General features: G+C 42.1%; 1 protein-coding gene across 3 annotated transcripts in view; it reads right to left on the bottom strand.

Moving 5' to 3' along the window:
- Window positions 1–18,763, bottom strand: part of prkcz (protein kinase C, zeta) — a 106,179-nt gene that overhangs the window by 47,993 nt on the left and 39,423 nt on the right. Inside the window, exons 1-2 of one of the 3 annotated variants that reach the window (XM_085780989.1) lie at window positions 18,346–18,498; window positions 6,990–7,075 (exon numbers count right to left, since the gene is read on the bottom strand). In XM_085780989.1, the coding sequence (XP_085637115.1) occupies window positions 6,990–7,075; window positions 18,346–18,382 (123 nt within the window). In that variant the 5' untranslated portion in view covers window positions 18,383–18,498. Of the gene's footprint in view, window positions 1–6,989; window positions 7,076–12,711; window positions 12,896–18,345; window positions 18,499–18,763 lie in introns of those variants that run through there. The other 2 variants (XM_085780988.1, XM_085780987.1) reach the window with 2 other exon arrangements.

Consider the following 18,763-nt stretch of genomic DNA (forward strand, 5'->3'; position numbering starts at 1 on the left):
GCTTCTTTTATGACTATCAGAGACGTGCAGCAGAGGCTTTGCAACTGTGTAAATAGTGAGTCTAGAAGTGTGCTCTGTGAAGCTGCACTCAGGGGAATGTGATGCTTTGAGCTAAATGCTAACACAGTAATGCACGGTGATGAGGATGACACAGTGGTATGCAGCAATAATGTCTGCGAATCAGAGAAAATGGCTTTTTTCTTTGCTTGTTGCCAGTGTTTTTAAGGACGAGTCTGTTGAGGCTTTAGACAAATACTTGCAAAGGGCTCTGCAGTTAGCATTCATTACCATTATGTAATAAATAATCTGGCATCAACAAAAGATGTGGGAAATCTCATTAATTCATTCAAAATTTTCATATTCATAGAATTTTCAGAATACAGATTATAAAGAACCATGAAAATCAAAACAAATTTGTTTTGCAAATTGTTCTTTGGGTCTTTAAGGGGGAGACTCTGCTGTGGAGTTAAGTTTGTCAGACCCCCTGCAGCCCCCAGAAGTTGCCTGTCTGGCCTGTTCACAAGCTGCACCTCTGGTTCTTGCCTCCAACTCACAACACTGACAGACTCTGTATGTAATCCAGCAAACACTGTCAACTATAAAATAATCTGATGTCATGTTTTGTTTTTTTTATGTGATGACAAGAAAGTCAACTTCAATTCCAGTCAAAAATCTCAGAGCGCAGAGAAGCATTCAAAACACCAGAGGTGTGAATGAAAAGAAGAACTGACAGATTCCATCACACACAGGTTTCATATCAAGAACAAATAATTATGACTATATAGCATTTGGCTTGTTGTATTATCTAAAGAAAGAGTTCAATTTACGTAAAGCCGCAAAAAAAACTAAATCAGCCCCACAGGAGTGCTGATCAGTGACAGTACATTAACTTGATACTGTGCCTCAGATCAGAGCGGTGTGTGTGTGTGTGTGTGTGTGTGTGTGTGTGTGTGTGTGTGTGTGTGTGTGTGTGTGTGTGTCAGTGATGTCCGTGACTGAGTTGGATCTCCTGCTTGGATGTAAATTTAATCCCAGAATCCCAGAGTCTGTGCTCTGATGTGGAATTTCATTAACTCCTGGATTTACCACATATTCCTCCTACATCGCATGACATGTAGCGATATTCAAGCGTGACCAGTGAAAAAGACCTCACCACAATTTGAGGTTAACCTGAATAAAATAACTCAGTGTAACTGAAACCCCCACAGATGTGTGTGTTTGTCATGTAGAAGCACTTGCTCTCCTGATGTTTTACTCGGTTGACTTTTAAATGAATATTTTATTTTTCCTGTGTGTGCACCCTGTGTGAAATTGGGCCACTGGCACTGATGTGGTGTCCACTCTACTTTGCCATTCTCTGTGAATGGGGACACCAGAATCTTGGGAATAAAGGTACTGTACGTTTTGTTTCCTATTTTATTTTGAAATCACTAACTCCATGTGCCTGTTATTATTCTTACTTCCTGCCTTTGTTTTCTTTTTTCTCTAATGTATATATAAAGTCTGGTCACTCCTCAGCGGTCAAAACGTGATGTTAAGTTTACTGCGTGCAACTTGTCCCCCCAGCCTGCCGTCCCTGTGCATGTCTCCCTGGTCCTCACTGGGTCCGTTTGCCTGATTGAACTGCTCTCTGTGGTTTTGACCTTAGCCTCCTTTGCCATCCCATAAGGCTGTTTGTTCCTCTGCCTCCACAGTGTAGAAACACCACTGAACTGCAAGAGCTCTGCCTCCGGTTCTTTGTTTGGGTTGTGTCCTTGTGTTTTTTTTTTTTTTTTGGTTGCTCTGCTTGCACTGGTCGTGACAACCAGAGGATGAGAAAAGCTTCTTCTATCGATTGGCGGCCCCCGCCTCATCCCAGCAGGAAGCATCACCGGTCATACGAGTGCCTGGAATAATATGCTGAGAAATGATGTCTGATTCATCTGCAACAAGGACGTCTTATCAGAGCAAACTTACCAATGAAATCTGCAGTATCCTGTACAGTGAAATTAGGTCATTACAGCAACAAAATCTATTTCCACCATAAACTGATGCAGTATCTACAGAACTGGACGGGCAGCAGTGTGCGTTTCATTTCTTCAGCTGAAGTTAGCATGCTCACCAGGAGGCCAACCAAGTCCCTGCACAGAGAGCATGTAGTGGGGCTGTCCATCAATTCAAATATTTAATTCAGAGTGAGTGTACGATACCCGTCAAAAATTACACATTAATTGCCCTTTTTTTGTTTAATAGTGGGCAAATGTGCTGTTATGCAAATTTAACTTTATTGAAAATTAACCAAAAACAAAGGCATCACTGCATTCGGCATTTCAAATATAGTCAAATAATACCATGATAACACTTACTGATTTATTTTTAGAGGATTTATTTATTGGATTTTATTGGATTTATTGATTTGGATTGATTCTATGAGCCCCGATGTCTCAACTGATGGTTGTTTATACGCAAGTGGGAAGCTGCAAATGAATTGCCCATTTGGGATAATAAAGTTGTCTGACCTGAACTGAACTATCTAAATTGTAAGGGTCAGTAGAGACAGATTAGCATGCAGCTGTGAGATGATTCATTCAGTGGACAAGTCAATTCTACAGTGAAACAAATAGAAGAGATCCATGAGCAGACAAACGCCTACAACTTATCAGGTTAACTATGACCTCACACCTTCAAGTGCAATGATGGATGAAGCTCTACTAGTAAGTAGCTATTAATGCTAACTATGTAGCTACAGTATGTAGCAACAGCAAAACCAACAAATAGCTCCTCTCAAAGCTGCTGTCAGACACTGACTGCAACGGGGAACAAGTCTCTCCCACACAACCACATCACTCCTTTAAAAATCTGAAGCTCATTTGGATCCAGAGGGGACGTTTCTACTTGACAAACAGAATAAAAACATGGCATTTAAAGATAACCGAGTTTCCCGAGCATCACTTGAGATTAATGTTCCTGCACATCCACTTCCCCTCAGCTCATTCAGATAACACATCTCCAGTCAGCGGTGGTGCTGATTCGCTCACAGCTCTCAGCAGCCTTCTTGTTTGGATTTTCTTGTCTCGTACCACGAGAGGCTGGTGTCAGTCATCTCCCTAATGGAGTGCTTGTGGAGGCAAACAGCCGAGGGGGGGAGGAGGGAGGGGGAGGGGGGGGCGACTGTATTCTGTTCCATCACGTGGGAGACAGGAGCTAAAGAGACCCTATTATGTCTGATGGGAAGAGATTCACAAAGCAGCTTTCTCCTCTGCAACGTCAGGGGGAGATGGAGCAGGAGCCGGGAGGAGAGATGGAGACAAACGTGTAGAGAGTGATAGAGTGAGAGAAGGGAGGAGAAACCTGACCTACTTCTCGTCTGCTTATTTATATGCAGAGGACAACACAGAGAACCAACCAGAGTCTGAGGAGCTGGCATAGCAACAACAGTCAGAAAAAGACCCAATCCAAAAAAAACAACTGGTTAACAACACACACACAAAATGCTAAGTTGAGAATGTGTATTGTACTTAAAGGAAAATGACTTTCCTGTCGTCTTCCTGTCAACAAGTCCCATGAAAAGACCACAACAGACACAGTGTTGGTCTCTCAGTTGGTTCAGACGGCCCTGCCCTGTCTGTGGCCTCCATGTTCGACAGCAGTCTACAGCCACGCTGAGAAGCTCAGAGGCTGCGCTGCCCATCAGCACCTCAGGGTGAAAAACACTGCTGGTGTTGACAAGGTGCAATCTTCATGTTTTCATTACTGACGATGGCCGATGAGAATCCAATAGCTGTCAAGATATTTTACACAAATCTGAAAAAGTCAATAGGATTCATATTCTGAGGGTTGTGAGTATCTGTTGGTCCATCCAACTGTTTTTAAAGCTTTTGTAATCTTTTTTTTCTCCTTTACTTGATAAATACATAAAAAAAATACAGGGAGAGAGTTTGAGGGAAAAAAAGGTGAGCTAAGGAGTCATCATGTCACTGCCACCACCACATGGATAACATAAATAAGGATGAGATCGGAGAGAATAATTCCTTAAATATTTAAACAAACCTCCACCCAGTGTTTTAACAGAGAGTGGGATGTACAACATGAAACACAGTCTACAGTCTCCATCTCCTCTCTGTGGCTGGGCCTGAGCTCTCCTTGCTGACTCATATTGTCCAAAGTGTTTCATTACAAAACACAATGTTACTGACTGGAAAGTGGAAAGTGGAAAGTGGTCTCAGACCTTTTCACCCCACTGTATATGATGTTTACTGAATGAGTCGGTCTCCACGTTGCCTCAGCAGTAACAACACCATGTTGGAGCAAAGTACCGAGTCAGCAAGTTGCTGCACTGAGTTATTAATTCTCTGATGGGATGAAACACATCTCAAGTGTTTCTAACCAAGATCATTCTGACTCTGAACTCTAATTAAAACTTCCCTGTTGCATCTTACAGCAGTGCTGTCAGGAGTTATGTCTACATCACCATCTGTTCCTCAGCTCTCCTCGGCCTCACTGTTCATCCCTTCATCGTCTCCCCGGCCATGTTCATCCACTTCATGCTGTTTTTCCACCATGATTTTCCTGTTTTCTTACACACCTGGTTCTTTTCTTCAGCACCTGTTCCTTCCTGCCCACTCACACACATGTGCCTGGTTACCTAGTCACCAAAACCTGCCATTGTCACCAGCTCCTTCATCTGTTGACTTTCCCTTCTGTCGTCCTGTGTGCCTGCTATCTGCAGTCTGCTGTCTGTTGCTATCTGCTGCTGCCTGTTAACCTGTCTGCTGTATGTGTTGTATTACCAGTTAAATCTTAATCACAACCAGGAGAACTACGAGTCTTCTGAGATCTTTACCGTCTAAAGTTCCATCACTGAACTTGCGTTCAGGTCCTCGACCATAGAGTCACGAGATTCTTTTGAAAATGAAGTGTATGTTTTATCAGCTCTTGTAGGAAATGTTGGGCACCTTACTTTTAAAAAGTAATAAGTTATAGTTACTAGTTACTTTTTATTTTATTTCTATTATCATTATTATTATTATCATTTTTGCTATTACCTTTTAAAAAAAACAAAAAAACAAAAAAACAAAACATTATTATTACTATTATAACCAAGTGAGAAACTCCTCATGAATATGTTTGCTATGTACTGCTGTTGTTGTGTGTGTGTTTTTTGTTTGTGTTTTTTCCCCCTGTAATCGTCCATAATTAATGTTACCCTCGGGACAAAGGAGTTTGGATGAATGAAAATGTCATGAAATAAAATAAAATAAAATAAAAAATTGAACACAAAAACAAACAAACAAAAAAGTTATAGTTACTTTCCCCAAAAAGTAACTGAGTTAGTAACTGAATTACTACATTATAAAAGTAACTAATTACATTGCAGAGCCTGCCTTTTTGAGTCAAGTAACGGCGCATCTTATTGTCAGTTAACGGCGTTATAAACGGGGAAACAGTAACTTTTTTACTGAAAAAAGTAGCGCCGTTATTTTATAACATCACTGCTAGTAAGTAGTACACAGAAGCTGCTCTGAAGACAGAGTCCTTTAACTGGAATGTTAAAGGACTTTTTAAACAATCCTGATTCCCTTCCTGCCTCTCAGTCGTCTTGCCTCCTCTCTGATCCTCAACACCTTGAGCAGTTTCTTTCCCTTGGGACTTGGATTTTGCAGTGAGATATCTACAGGCTGGAGTGCCACATAAAAAACAAAACGTGTTTTTATAAGATGTTAGTCTGTGAAGCCAATGATCAGCAGCAGCCTCTGCTGATTAGGGACAGGAGTTGGAAACTAGCATTAGCTATAAGCTCTGTATGCTGAACATCAGTCACATTGACTTGTTTGTAACGAGTGGAAGTGTCACTATTTTAACCTGCATTGTCCCTATCAAATAAACTGAATTAAATTAAAATTAACTTCCTGACCCTTCAGTCGGCTGAGCTGCTCCCAATGCTGTTGCTTCAGCTGATGGTGATCAGCCAGATCATCATGTGTACCCGTCTGTCTGCTGATCAGCCCGTCTGCCTGCAAGCCTTATTGGAGCTGTTTGTAGTAAATGTGTTTCTGACAATGCAAGTGTTGAACTAATTGTAAAATGAACCGAGAGAAACTGAGTTCTTACCCACTGCAATGAAAACGAAGCGACCTCTCTCCTGAGGCATTCCCGGCGAGTCTTAATACACGGCGACTGAACTGTACTGTTCATGTTCTTTGTCTGGCTGTTCATCTAAAAGCTGCCTCGGCTTAAATTTTCAACTGTTAAACAAGGGACAAAATCATCGATACAATCTGTCTCAAGTGAATGCGCTCCACAAAGGGAGAAGACTCCGCCTTGTTCTCCCCACAACAAGAACCTGATCTTCTTTCTTCCCCTTCAGAGGAGACACATTAGGTACTTAGGACCTGTTCGAAACAGCATTAACGTCTCTCTCTGTCTGGCATCCACAGTGGACATTTAGCATTAGGGAGTAAGAACACTTAATGCTTGAGTCTTCCTCTGGAACAGGCAGGGGGAGTGAGCAGGTGCAGCCCTTTAACATCTTGGAAGAGAGATGATGAGAGGCCAGATGTGGATTCAGGTAAGTGTGTATATGTGTGTGTGTGTAGCATGAAGCTGAGAGCTGATATGAGACAACCGCTAAACAAGCCATAAGTAGGACACCATGAAATATGCATCAATATCCAGATAGCGTAGCTGGAGCGGTGACTTGATTACCTGCCATATATAATTTAGCTGCAGTATGTTTATGACAGACTGTACTGTACACTGCACGCACAAGCACAGAGACACTGACGCACAGATTCACAACCATGCACAGATGTGGGTGCAGGAAAACTGGTTAGTTATGAGTTATTAGAGAAGATTAAATACCTATTTCCTGGACTAGAAATAAACATCGATGACTTAACTGAACTGACTGAAGCTTGGTTCAGACATCAGTTAGTGTGTGTGTGTGTGTGTGTGTGTGTGTGTGTGTGTGTGTGTGTGTGTGTGTGTGTGTGTGTGTGCTCCACACTCACCCTGTTAAAGCGCTTGGCCTGGAAGAGGTGCCCGTTGACTCGGTAGAGTTTCCTCCATCTTCTGGCCCCGCGGCGATAGATCGATTCTAGAAGAGAGAGTAAACAGTTGTAGAGTAGCCGCATGGTGAAGGACTGACGGGGGGATGGAGGTGGAGGTGGAGGTGGAGGTGTGCTGCACTGAGAGGGGAGGGGAGCAGATGGGGTGAAAAGTGTAGAAGAAGTCTGCTCCCTTCCTTAACCCTCCCTCTTCATCCTGCTCTTCCCTCTGTCCATCCCTCCTTCCTCTCTTTCACTCCCGGTGATGAATGAACTCCATGAAGTCTTTAGTTCAGACAAGACTGTGAAGGTGTAGCTGTAGCTATTTATAAGAAGAGCATGCAGTCAGCTATTAATACACTGCAGAGAATAAACAGGCACCTAGCAGTGAGCTGGAGCTGGGAGCTTCTGTCCTCAAATTAAACACGAGTTTATAATTAGGAAGCATTACACCCTCTAACAAAGGGTTTAATAAACCTTCATTCATCTTTATCAAGCTGAGGCTGTGATTATTCAGTATGATGATGATGTGTTTTATAATTATTTGCAGCTAAAGACATGACTAAGGTTGAGGATAAATACCTGGCCTTTTCTTTTTAAATCATTTAAATCAGATTAGTTGAGTGTGTTTCTGCTCAGGGTGATGTTCCTGTCTCTGTTCTCTTTGGACCGAGTCTGGGTTTTAAAAACCAAATCGTGGGGCCACCAGTTTATAAAGCTTCCTGGATGTACAGTACTTCTGTTTCCTGAGTTTAGCTAAAAGTTTCTCTGCAATTCCTGAATTACAAGTGGATGGAAGAAATCGGGGCACACAGCGAAGAGCTGCCAGTTTGTTGATTCACACAACTCCTCCTGTGTGAAACTGATGTTTTCATCCACTCAGTCAGGTGATGTGATCTGACATGTAGCTCATTCCTGCCATGGACTCCACATAACACATGAATCATGATGGATACAGTGAATATGTTTATGCAATCATCTTGCATTGCAGAGATTTGACTTGACAAATGAGGCACAGTCACTAAATTAAAAAGAAAATCTTAATAATAATAATGAATTTTATTTGTAATGCACTTATATTGAACCAACAATCTCAAAGTGCTACAGAAAAAGAAAGTCAGAGAAAGGAAAAGAAATATGAATTAAAAAGAGAGCATCTCAAAAAAAAAAAAACTTCTACAATAACACTATCTAAAGCAGTTTCAGCCATTATCAAATGTAGGAAAAGCCAGAATGACCATAATACAACAAAAGTTTTACCAAATCTTCTCAAAACTTAATTTTACATTATGACCAAACCTGAAATACTGGTGCCACCAAAACAGCTGTAAACCACCACAGCCTGGATTCTCTCTTATCTCTGCAGAACCTTTCTAGGTGGCCTGTGGTTCTTCACACCTGAACCATCTGCAGTAATGGACTGCCATATTCAACACCCTGTCTCTGGTTCAGAGTCTACCCTCACTAGACTCAGGAGCCCTGCTGTGACCCCGGTGTCTGGCCATGACGGCTTGTCACAGTCACTCAGGTCTTTCCAGCCTCCCACGTCCTACACACCGACTATGAGAATCCACCGCTCACTTACAGTCTAATTACATCCCAGCGCTCGTCGTGTACCGTTCTAACAGCATAATCAGCGTCATTCATTATCTCTGTGAGTGGTCATAATGGCCTGGCTCGTCTGTGTGACAGCGCTGAGACTGGAGGTTTAACCCCTCCTGTCAAGGCCAGTGAGCTGTTTGTATAACCATAATGCATCATGTCTGTTGTTTATATACTTAGTCATGGTTCAGAGTGAACAAAGTGTCACAGCTAACAGCGATTACTGTGGGAAATGATGATAGACGACCATCGTATTTCTATTAGCGGCAGGACATTTTGATTTCTGGGTGTTGCGCAAGACAGAGCTGAGAGTAGAACAATTTAATTTGATGCACTGTCACACAGCAAAACAGCAGCGGGCATCAAGAGTAGCTGAATTCTTATTTCTATATTTTTCCTATTATAAACAACACTCAATAACAATCAATCCTGATCATTTTCACAGGCTGACACAGGGCTGACACCTAGACTCCCTATAAATTGGTAGCGTCCCTTTACAGCCATTGAGTATCATACAAATCAATCAAATATCAGCCATAACAATCATCCCCAGCACCATGTGGTTGGGTGAACCACGCCAGCCACTGCCCTCCTGACTCTCACTCATTATTCACTAGCTGTTCTCCCAGCATCCTCCCTCCTGTCTCAACTGGTTTTCCAGTCTGGTTGGTTGCTCCAGTCATGGGTGCGGTTTTGATATCCTCCTCCACCACTCACTCATTCTCTTTTTTTTTGCCTCTGTTGCTATGGTAGCCACAGCCCACCACACGCCAGCTATTATTAGTTTGTTATGAGGATGTCAAGATGACATTGTCTGCAAATAAAAGTATATCTTGACAACGATAACCCCGTGCTCTTCTGAGAAACGACTCGTGCCGCTGCACGTAGTCAAGTTGAACATACTGTATATCAGCTGTACTGGGATCTCTTGAACAGTGGGTGCAGAGCTGTGTTTAAATTTGCATGCCCTGGGGTGAACTCTTGTTCCAGATGGTTTTAACACAAACGGGGCCTCACATCGTTTTCGTCATTTAAGAAAAGGATCGCCATCTTTGTCTATCGTCTGCAATCTGCAAGATTTTCAATATTCATGGCTAAAGATGTACACTGTAGGCTGTATGTTATACACACACACACACACACACACACACACACACACACACACACACGTTTGTACAGCAGTCATTGTGAGGACACTCATTGACATAATGCTTTCCCTAGCCCCTTACCCTAACCTTAGCCATCCAAAACAAATGCCTAACCTTAACCATTACTCTTAACCTAATTATAAAGTCTAATCTAAAGTCTTAACCCTCACACAGCCCTCTGAGTAAGTGAGGACCGGCCAAAATGTCCTCACTTTCCTCAAATGTCCTCACTCTGATGGTTTAAAACTCAAACTGGTCCTTACATGTATAGCTTTACAAGTACACACACACACACACACACACACACACACACACACACACACACATACATATTTAATGTTGCCTTAGTTTGGCCAGCAACACTGACGAACAGCTTTAGTCTAGTCCCAGCCAAAATGTAAGTTGCGTTGATCTCTGTATGCAAATAAGCAGCCATAGAGAATGGGATTTTAACAGAGTACCAGACAGTCAGTACATGAGGTACTGCCTGGGATTAAAGGGCAGCACTGCAGCAAAAATGATGGTAACAGAAGTACAATGTCCACAGAGACCTCTGCAGCCCTGAGAAGCCATGCATCTTTTGGTGATGAATGTTTTTGTGATTCTTGTATCGGAGTCGGGGCAGCGGAGATCAGAGTGAAAGCGAAGCAAAGGGGACGACACAAAGAGGCCCCGCTCTTCAGGGTCTCATCTGTGAACTCCCTCTAATCCTGTTAACTTGAGGCCTCTGAAGGAGAGTGCCGCCTGCCTTTGGAGATTCACTACGCTGTGTTTCCATAGTTACCCAACATTTCTTCCTCTGCACCCAGACTGGTTGAGTCAGGGAGCCGGGAACGACACGATGTGCCCACCGAGTCTGTGAACCTACGCGTCATATTACACGTCCTCGGTGCCCACATCAGATGCTAAATACAGTGTATGGGATTAAATAATAGATGTGCAACAGATGTTTTGACAAAGTGGTAAACTGCACCTCTTAGCTCAGTGTCTTTAGAGTGCTGATGTATGGAAGACTGGTTCAAGTTAGATCTTCTGTATTGTTGCCTTTATTATAGTCACAGTGAGGTAGAGACAGGTAGAGGGAGGGAACGAGAGAGAGATGAAGAGCGGTTGACCTGCAGGCCACACTTGAGGAAGACAAGACCTAACTGCACACTCCACCAGGTGAGCTACCTGGTTGTCCCTGGTAACCAGCGTTTGTCACAACATACTCCTCATCTGAGCCTGGATCTGACTGAGGTTCAAACATGTGGCTGAGTCTCTCATGTTCCCTTGATGCTCTCTGCTCTTTCACCTGTCACCATGGAGGCAGCAGTTGACTGTGTAGCATCATGGCCAGTATAAACTACGCCATAGAAAAACACTGAAGTGAAAACAGGACAAAACTTTCAACTAGAGTCAATATTGTTATTAAAGATGAGTCTGGGATCTGTTATAAGTGATAAATTATCACTCATAGACTGATTACTACATGAATGAAATGATTAAGCAACAATAAATCTAGCAAAACTGAAAGGATTTTTCTGAATCAGCAATATTTATAGATTTGATTAGCTGTATAATAGATTAGATTAGACTATCAACATGTTAAAATCTGAGAAGGTTTATTGCTTTGCATTTTTGCCATGACTTTTTGAACTTTTTTTTTTTTTCTAACTGCTTTACAGTATATTGGGTGGGGCCCAGTTAGGAAAAGGTGATGTCATACATTTTCATGCACCAATCAGAGTTCAGCAACATTTAAAGCAAGATGTGATGATAGCTGTGGGGTTGTTTGCTTATATTACCAGCACAGTTAGACAGAAACACACCCATGCAGTCCTGATGGAGCTGATAAACTGAGATTTTCACCAACAGACTATATGGATATATACGTTCTTGTCTAAACTTCAGCTATCCTTGTGGCACATTTAGTTGCAAATATGTAATATTTTATTTATTTATATTTTGTGAGACTTGAAGCCAATTAGACACCCTCCTTGTCAACATATCAGGGATTAATTACACTGAGTGTACTCTGATCTGATCCTCAGCACATGAGAAAGTAAAAAAAGAGAGTGAAATGACTTTTATTCCTGATCTTTTGATCAGATCTTCTTTAATTGGTGGAGAATAATCCTGCTAGTGTTGATGCTTTTCTGTCAGAGCAGAGTCTAATTAACCTCACGTTTATTTGGTTTTATTTGGCTTTTGAACCTCCATAAAAATGTTATCATTTCATGAGTGAAGTTAGCTTCAAAGCACAAACCAGGTTGGTTTTAACTAACATCTATTTCACAAACAGCCCGAATGTGAAGTATGAAATCACACACTGATCAGAGTGTCACTGGTGCAGGTGATGTCAAACCTGAGGTGGAACCAGAAGCAACGTGTGATGACCAGTAACTTCTCCTCAAAGTCAAGTTGTCCTGATGCTGTGAATACTGCCACAATATTGGCTCAGCATCAGTCAGTGTCAAACAAAACTAAAGATAAATACACCAGTGGGATTTCCTTGCCGCATCCATCCTTCCATGCTTTTCCCATAGATAACAGCAGCGCCTTAAATTCCCCTCTGGTTATAACAGATGTTATTTCTTACTGCTTCCAATTAAAAATCAGTGTCTGGATAAGGGGGGGTGGATCAGTTCTCATTTACATCCTGCTAGGACCGTCCCAGCAGCCTGAAGGCCATAGGAACTAGAAACGCCACCACCGCTTCAGACATGTGCTGCAACAACACACCGCTCGCAGTCCACTATCAGACCTTCAAGCAGCTGACCTATTACAACATGCCCCTCCGGAGAAGCACGAGTGTTGCATTGCCCCATTTTACTGCCAAGGTGCCAGAATGAGAGTTAAGAAAGACACAGAGCGAAAGGAACAAAACAGGCAGAGCAGGCACAGCAAGTCAAAGCACTTCTGTAAAACCATGACATCAAAACACAATACTACACCTCCGGAAGCAAAGGCCAACGCGCACAGTCCCGCCATTTTGTCCGTGGAAGGTATAAAGAAGAGCAGAGGGCCTGCTGGTGCTGGAGCCGTGTAGCGGGACAACAGGGTGGTACTACCAAGTCCCTCCAGGACAGGACATTTACAAGGGCTTGACTCATTTCCAGACATTGTTCCTCTAACTCAGAGGGAAGTAGCCGCATACAAGTTTCTACCAACAACACCCGCCCCCCGCCTCAATTACCCTTTGGAAAAAAAAAAAAAAAAAAAAAACGACCACAGGACTGGGAGTGAACCGTACTGTACTGTGTGTTTTCAATGAGCAGCAGCAATCAGCAGTGTGTGTGGCTGCACGTATATCTGTCACGGCACTTGTCAACTTTTGCCAAGTGCCAAGTTATTTTCTGGACGCTCTGTTCCTGCTGCCAACTGTTGAGAGCCATTATATAAAGCAAGGTTATTACAGGCTTCTACTTTCAAAGGAGCTGAGAGGCATCAATGAAACAGCCCTGAGGCTTCTTCAGACACAATTAGACCTCTATGATAGGGGATGCCCAACAGAGGCATGACTAACTTTGTTAGATGGACTTTTAATTAAAGCATTTATTCAATTGTCCTTTTAATCAGTGTGTTTCAGATAAAAGGGGGTGGGAGGGGGTGGGGGGTTCGGATGTTGCAAAGTGCATGAAATTACAAAACAAGTCCAATTTAAATTAGGGATCACTGAAATTAGATCCGGATTTAGGAGTGGTGGAGAGATTTATGAGGACCGCAGGGGTTTTTCTCAAAGTGACCGCGAAGGAATGGACGTACAGTACTGTACGACGGGCACGCAGTCAGTGTGTGTGTGTGTGTGTGTGGGATTCCCTGGGTCGCAGATAAGTCAGTGTCACATGCTGATGAGTCAGCCGCTCTAGGTGACGCCATGGCAACGGATCCATCACGTGTTAGCTCTACATCCTTGTCGGACCACCGGGAGCCGAGGTGTGGGAGATGAAACGCGAACGTCTCTCAGTCCCTCCGATCTGTGCGATGTGTCTCTGTGTTGGCCGTAAAGAGCATGAATACAACGACAGTAGAAAAGCCCTCAGGTACAGCCAGGGAACCTGAATAATAATCATTAATGAGCACTGAGGTGACAACTGGCTATTACCAGAAAAAATATATACTGAGAATGTGGTGGTGTCACTGTTACAATACTTGTTATATAGTTTGCATTACTGTAGTCATATCTCAATGGCTATAGCAATGGTTGTAGTTTTAATGTTTTCATTTTTTATTTTTACAAGAGGCAAATAATGATAAAATGATGATCACCCTCCAGAACTCTCCTCTTTTTGATTAGTAGGTGTTTTATGCAGCTGCTGTGAGCCCCATACTGATGAACCCAGATCAAAGGTTGAAGGTAAAGCCCTACTGAATATGTAGTTATGACGACATCAAACACTACATTGCTGCTTTCTATCCTTTGATTTAAGGTCTTCATTTCTAACTTTCTACACACACACTCACAGTGTTGTTAAATTTCACACTAAAAGTAAAAATCTACTTCTATTTTCTCACGTTTCGTGGTGGGTTCTGAATTACTGTTCATTATCTCCCCTGCTTCATCTCCTTGTCCATGTCCTTGTCTTACAGTCACACACTCTCTTCAGCTCTGAGGACTCCAATCCTCTCGTGACATCCCTATTAATGATCTGCTATACATGTTAAAGTGCCTGATTCAAACACTTCAACATTAAGTGTGTTACTGCTGATATAATGATGATGCCTCGTCTCTTATATAATCAGACATCAGTATTTACATAGTGTAGTGTGATTTCTGCCGTCAGATTTCTGTGTGCATGTAATGTGGTCACTGTCCTCCCAGCTCTGTGAAGGATTATTGTAGTAGTGGCCTGTTCTGAAAACTGCAGGTCACCATGTAGTTTCTTTTTTTCATGTTTGTGTTGTCTTTTTTTTCTCACAGGAACATTGGGAGGTCAGGAAGTTTGATGAAGTATTCTTGCTGCACGTTGTGACCTGATCATCAAATATTTAGGTCCATACACCAAAGAGAATCTAGGGCGTAGCTTTTGGGCGATTACACTTTACTAACTTTGGCAAGTTTGGAAACCGTGTTGAAAGTCCGTCAGCTCAGCGTCACTGATTCCTGACCATCTGAATATTAACCACAAACAGTCCTGCTGCTGGGGAACTGAGATCTGAGTGTTCAATCAGCACATCCACTACCACTCCCCCTGTAGTGTAATGGTGTGTACATGTATGTGTGTGTATTGACAGTTCTGTGTTAAGGTCACAGATTGATCATGACCTCAACTAACCAGCATTTTAGTTTAACACAACGCAGCTAGAGTTGCCACAGGCGTAAAGCTGCTGTTTCCATTTCTCATCATTTACTCTGAACACACGCACCGATACTAAATAAAAGCTGTGCAGTGATCTAGAGATGCCAGTCTAATCAGTGGTGTTATATAATCAACAAGAGAATCTGTGCAACATCTGCAGTAATCTACGAGCCCATGAAACATCACAGACACGCACGTTTAAATACAGAGAGATGATACGGAAGCATCTGGAATATTTCTATTTGCCTCAGACAAACCACACTCAGTCAGAAAGCAATCTCACTTGGTACAATTTCAAATCTCATTAACAATGTTTATTCAGATAGAGAACTGAAACATGATTCTGTCACTGAACAGCCGGCTTGTTCTTCTTTTTGTTTGGAAACCATAAAAGCAAAAAGACATTGAACACCACAGGCCCATCCACTAAAATGTGAGAGAAGGCAGACTGATCAATCATCTACTGAGGAGGCTCCTCTACACCTACACTCCTTCAGTGAGAGAGGAGAAAATTGTGTGATGACTACGAGAGGTCTGTCTTGCACGGTTTGTTTGATCATCTGGCTGAAGGTGGTGATTTATTGCCTCTTCTGTCCATCTCATGTCAGACTGACAGGTGGACTGGTTTAGAACAGCCTCCAGTAACTGAGTGACAGCTGACGATCCAGATATAATCTATTTTACATGCTCCTCTTTGGTTATTGTGTCTTGTGTAGATCTGCGCCGATAATTAATTACATTAATGATGAATCTATTGACTTGTTTTTCAACAGCCAGAGGGACATTTTTTATTTGCTTATTCATTATTGCTTTATTTTATAATTCAAAGTATTGAATTAAGGTTCACAAACACAAAACACATTTCTGAGGTACCAGGTTAAACACTGTTTGGTATTTTCACTTGTGTCTGGTGAATTTGTTGTTGATCCAACAAAATATGACCACAACCAAAATATCCACCCTAAACTATTAAAGTTTCAATACTGGTGTTTCTGGGCAACACTGAGGTCAAGTCTCTGGAAGCTTTACTGTACATGCTGCAGTAAAAAGATGATGATGATGATTTCAGAAATATCTGAAGATGCAGCTTCCCTCCAGAATTAGACTCCAGATCGTTGAGCGGGCTTTGAAACAGCATTTAGACCTTCACCTTCAGAAAACATCCAACCAGTGGTGTGAATAAATAAAATATGAAAAACCAGAATAAAAGATTTTTGAGACTTCAGAACATCTGTGGTGTGGGTTCATGACCTCAGCGTTTCTAATACCTCAGCTATGGTGTTTTCTTTTTAACTTATCACAGTTTTCTACATGAAACCAGTTCCTCAGATCATTGATTGCAGCGTAAAGCTGAAATAATGACTCAGTTTATGGGCTGATGGAAAGTCTTATGAGTCATTAGCTGCTTTCAGCCGGGGATTTGCTGCTGCTTGTGTTGTATGATTGAAAATTCAGTCTCTTTGGGTTTTGGACTATCTGCTTGACCACACAAGACATTTTACTCAAGGTCTTCTTATGTGCTTCTTGAGGAGTATTTTCACCACATCACATCAAAGCATGGGACTTTGGTCATGTGATAACATCTGTGCAAACTTCAGACCCTGAGGGAGGTCAGTGTCTGGAGTGCCACAGGAAGGAGTCCTACCACCCAGAAATGAGTTAGCAATTTAGCACTTCCGGTGCCCTCATCCTGAAGACAGGTTTTCTGGGGGCTTCTTGGTTAGATTGCTGCAATACGTCCATTTGTGGTGAACGCAAGCTCAACACACAAAATAATCAGTAAATATATTGTCACTTCTTCAAATTTTTACATCTCTTAAAAAAAGACGGTTACTAACAAGTGTCTAAATGAGACTAAAAAGGTTGTTGGAGATGTTAAACGTCATCCCACAAAACTGATCACTGACCAGTCCACCTCTAAAGCCTGATTCTGTTTAGACTCTTACAAACTATTACTAACTTTGTGTGATTGTGGTGTAGATGTGGTGTAAAGTTTTGTTCATCAATGAAGATTATTCTGCTGAACAAATATTGTCACTATCATGTAGCTTAATTTTTCACTATTTTTTCCCCCTCTCTCCCCTTTTTTTTTTTTTTTTACTTTTAGAACTCTTTTTAACAGCAATTGCATAAATATGAAATATGAGTACATTTTATCTGGTTGTGTGATTGAATTTTTTAACTTATTGTTATGTTTGTTTAGAGAAATACATACCTGGTTACATACTTAAATCATCAGAAATTGAATCTCTGCAATTAGTATTTCTTTTTGTTCATCACTTGACTTTCTGCTCTAGGGTCTCACTTGAAGTGAAATTTATACATCTAAATCTGACGTCCTGATTTAGTATAAATAAACAAATAGAGAATGTAAAATCATTAATCAGAGATCTTCACTGCTTTTCATTTGAAGCTTATATTTGTTTCTGTTGACTAGATCCATCTTGTGTGTAATCTAAAAATAATCAGCTCTAAGCTTATCAAGTGCAGATAGTATATTAGTTTATTTTCTGAATAGCTCCAATAATTGTGTTTTCAAACATAATTCACTCTGTGGCAGATGTTATTATTTTAAATAACTCATTTGCATGATTGAATCCATAAATACGTAGACCACTGCTTCAGCCTCCTGGGAGTGGTTAACAGAAGCCAGACTGTCCTTAAATCGAGAGAGACATACAGTTTCTTGACTATAACATTGTTACTGGTCACTTCCCCGGGGGGGGGGACTGAAAGACTGAGGGATGTAAATAGGTTACACAGATCCTAATCAGCTGCTCTGGTACTGAGGACAAACAAGAGGCAGTGGTTGTCAGGGCTGACAGTCTGCAGATGACAGAGCAGAGCCTCACATGCTCCCAGCAAGGAAAAACATGGGGATGTTCAATTTAGATGCAGCTGCTGATGTGAAGACCAAACACACTAACAGTTACTATAGAGTCTAGCTGACCTTATGGAGAATGAATCTAGTTCAAGCTCTTTGCATTTAACCCAAAGGATGCATGCAACAAGACAGTGAAGAAAATAAATGACTAGCATTAAAAAGAAGAATCCAGCCTCAGCAGAGTAACCTATATCCTTAACCGGCTGATACTTAATGATGTCATCGCTTACAGAAGATAAAAGGCAATGCAGCCTACTTTAACTTCACTCACTCCCAATGCAACCTCTCTGCTGAGCCTGACGTGCTCTCTGGCTGAGTGTCTGTCGCTGCACAGACCTCAGGTGAACTAACACCGTCCTGTTCCCCGAGGCAGAGCCCACCGCGCTGACCCCAGATCCCCCTACCTTTGACTCGAAGGTAGAAAAGCAGCGTGAGCAGCATCCCTCCAGCTGAATGGTACCGCTTCCTCGCCTTCACTCCCTGGATCTCATGCTAGTCTCCAGTACCTCCTCCACCACTCCTCTCCTCATCCCGTCTTCCTCCTCCTCCTCCTCCTCCTCCTCCTCCTGCTCTCACCAAACAGCTTCGCTTGTGTCTCTGTGTCGCTCTCTCCTCCCCCCCCTCCCTCTTTATTTGCCTTCACTCCCCTACAGGCTGCTTCTCTTCATCTTCCTGTCACACCGCACACACTACTGATAGTACACTTCACAGAGGGATTATGCAAACATTTCAAATACTGAAATACGCCGCTCAAATAAAAAAATCTTCATGTGCTTGTCTGAATAAGGATCGCACCACATGACTGAGGTTAGTCTGAGGAAT

This window comes from Trachurus japonicus, chromosome 7, assembly GCF_045865225.1.
Source record: "Trachurus japonicus isolate A0001 chromosome 7, Traja_1.0".
Classification (NCBI taxonomy): domain Eukaryota; kingdom Metazoa; phylum Chordata; class Actinopteri; order Carangiformes; family Carangidae; genus Trachurus; species Trachurus japonicus.